We start from the raw sequence: 3,090 nt of genomic DNA, 5'->3' as shown, positions 1-3,090 counted from the left end.
AGTTTTTTGTTTCTGTTTGTAACGTTTTGTTTCTGTTTGTAACGTTTTGTATTTGATAGCATTTCATTGGTTTGTTCTCGTAGTAGCGAGACTGAACATTCGTAGTAAATTTGTAGTAAAAAGTTATGAATGAAAAGAAGTAGTTCCACATTCCATTGGGGTCATGGAGGTCATGGTCAGATAACTGACCAATGAAATTCGTTTTAGGGTTTATTACAATTGTGCAACATATGATTTTTATGTACTCGGTTATGTTTCACTGTATGGATAATAACTCTTTTATGTTCCACCATATAGATGACGTGTGTTATCGTTATCCATGGAAAGTCAAAGTTTATACGCAAGATACTGTAGACTGGTTCCCCTGCCCTATTCCGCGCTGCGCTCTCGCTGCACTTTGTGTAGCCAGCTTGCTAGCTTGCTGAGCGTAGCATAGGCAGAGTACCAGTCTAAAGATACTGTCACCTCACGATGAGTGATGGTTTGGGCCATGTATCCATCACTGGTTTTGTTCTGATTGTTTCCAGGGTAACCAAACTTGATTCCTTCTCAGACAAGAGCAAATCCAGTTCAAGCACCAAGTGGCACCCAATCTGGCATGAAGTAATCATCGTCAGTGAAATGAGAGGCAAGCCAAGAACCGGCTCTGGGGTAATCTTTGTAGTACACGGTATATCCATTACCCAGCCACGCGACCCACCACCCAAAAGTCCCCACTGTCACGATCATGTGATCACACAAAGTCAAGGTCGCAAAGTCCAAATAAGGATTTGTGTTGTCCATTAGAACAACATCCGGGAACTGTAGATTTTCCCTGCACCATCTTTTGTCATCGGTTGCAATAAGAAAAATGGGATCACGAAACTTGGTCTTCATGTGTCTCATAGCTTTGAGCATGTAGGACAAAGGGGCCGATGTGTAGCCAAGCTTCCAGTCCCGGATCATGTCTGTCCTTCGTACATGAAACCCTACGACCGTTCTGTTTCCATACTGACCTGTGTATTTCTGGAAACATTGAGCACTGAGATCCTTGTATTTTTGAACGAACGTAAACTCTTTTCTGATTATAGCTCTGATAGAGTAGAAGTACTTCCACGATTGCATGTACCCCTTTATCTCGATATTCGAATCAGACAGGTTGTATAGCTGGCAGTCATATGACGCATAGTTCGTCTCATCGAAACGTATCATGTCCTCTTTCTTGACATTTCCTATGAAGGATATGTTGAAGAGTGTGGTAAGACTTTGGGTTGTTAAAGAGTTTTCCAAAACCGGAACTCTTCCCGACAAGAAAGCGATTCCCAAGAGGGAGGCATATTGAAACATGTGGTTTCCTAGGCGACCTTTCAATGATATTGTCAACATCTTCTCTTGAGGTTTGGCAGTCCGCCATCTTGTCAACACTTTGTTGATCGTTGTGTCAGAAAATGAGAAGTTAAAAAGGCATGTCGTGTTCGTTTGTATATTATATGAAGACATTATTTTATCAATCTCATTGTCGAAACTGTTTTCGTTGTCAGGGGTGAAAGCGTGTTGTAATTTGACAATGTGCAGGTTCAAATGGCTCAGTCTACTTAAAACTATTATCAGCATTGTTAGGTTTATAAGTAGAGCGCCGAAGACAAGGAAGAGCTTTTTAATTTTCATGGTTTCAGTCAAAGACAGAACAAAGCAAAGACTTGCGAGTCAAATCGTGGATATATAAAAGGGGTACAATTGTTCCAGAGGTTCACAGGTCGTTTCCAGTGTGCTCAGTTCCGCTTATACGAAAAACACTGTGTTCATGATCTGATTTACCTCTCGAGGTATCCGTGATTGGCTGTACCTTCCGTGATTCACTCAAGGGCCTATTCCTTGGCCAGCGTGGCTGACATTTCCTTATGAAGATGCCGACAAGTCGTTTGCTTCCTTGTGTTCTTCGAATTCTAAGTATAAACCTTTGCGTTTTTTAAACAGCATCACCTGAAACTGATCATCCTCATGTTAGACTAGGGCGGCATGTGGATAAAGTGCTTGCTCGTTACGCCGATGTACCGGTTTCGATTCCAACCATGGGTAGAATGTCTGAAACCCATTCCACATGCCTGTCTCTGGAATATTGCTCCATGGCGTAAATCCAAGACGCGAGTTTGGCTGTTAGTTACAATCAACAACAACAAGCGGTTGCCAAGAATGGACTGCAATATACAGACCCGTGCCAGTTATATTGGGCCACTTGACGTAATTTCCATTGACTTACGTATTATTTCAGTGTAGCATAAATAATTTAATGGACATAATGATAAGACCCAAGTCAAAATTTACACATTAGTGAGGAATCATCTTTCTTATTATTTCTAATTTCTGCTTAATTTTCCGTTGCTTATTTATCGAATGACAAAAATTTAATCAACATACGTTCAGTGCCGTGAACACCTTCAACATGGCGGCCCATGGGATTGTGCATTGTGGAACCGTAGGTGAGTTGATAAATGTGATGTCTTTAGTTAAATAGTGGTCGGAAAACTGAAATGACATTGAGCAGAGATGATTTCAAATTTGCCTGTCAAATTTGACAACGATCCATTCTAAACCCTCTTCGTGAAAATTACTAATGCTGCACTGAAATAGCATGATACACAATGGAAATGACGCCACGTCGCCTAGTATGGCGAGTCTTTACACTGAACGTCCCGAATGTTCTTCAAACGAGCTCTGACGTCATCAGAACATCGCCAAATCGCATAACAATGTAGCCACCTGGCACTGAAACGTCAGATAGCATTTGGGAGTCGTTTACTTATAAAGCTTGAAAATGTTTTTTTTAACATTCTCTCCCAAATGTGGTTCGATTTTTTAAATTATATTTTTTCCCGCTTTACAAGCCTTTACAAGGAAGGCAAGGGGTTAAGCACAGAAGCTACGTTTATAACGAACTCAAAAGGACCACTATTTGTAGTTCAGTTTGTCAAAGGCGCCCTTGTTATTATCAGTGATCATGAGGTAAGTTGTTCAGACACATAGATAGTATTTCACTCATACCGTGGCCATTTTTTTAAAAACATCTTGCTGCATAAAATCAGATTCTAGAAAGCTGTCGGCAAAGGAATT

At 40.8% G+C, this 3,090-nt stretch overlaps 1 protein-coding gene across 1 annotated transcript; it reads right to left on the bottom strand.

Annotated features, from left to right (window-relative positions):
• Positions 1-570: 570 nt before the first annotated feature.
• On the bottom strand, positions 571-1,647 carry LOC137259489 (galactoside alpha-(1,2)-fucosyltransferase 2-like). The gene has a single exon (XM_067797131.1). It carries the CDS (start codon positions 1,645-1,647, stop codon positions 571-573), a length of 1,077 nt encoding a protein of 358 aa, XP_067653232.1.
• Positions 1,648-3,090: the final 1,443 nt, after the last annotated feature.

The sequence above is a fragment of the Haliotis asinina genome, chromosome 13, assembly GCF_037392515.1.
Source record: "Haliotis asinina isolate JCU_RB_2024 chromosome 13, JCU_Hal_asi_v2, whole genome shotgun sequence".
Classification (NCBI taxonomy): Eukaryota; Metazoa; Mollusca; class Gastropoda; order Lepetellida; family Haliotidae; genus Haliotis; species Haliotis asinina.
Note: the sequence above shows the minus strand (reverse complement) of the source record. Positions and strands in the feature narration are given on the sequence as shown.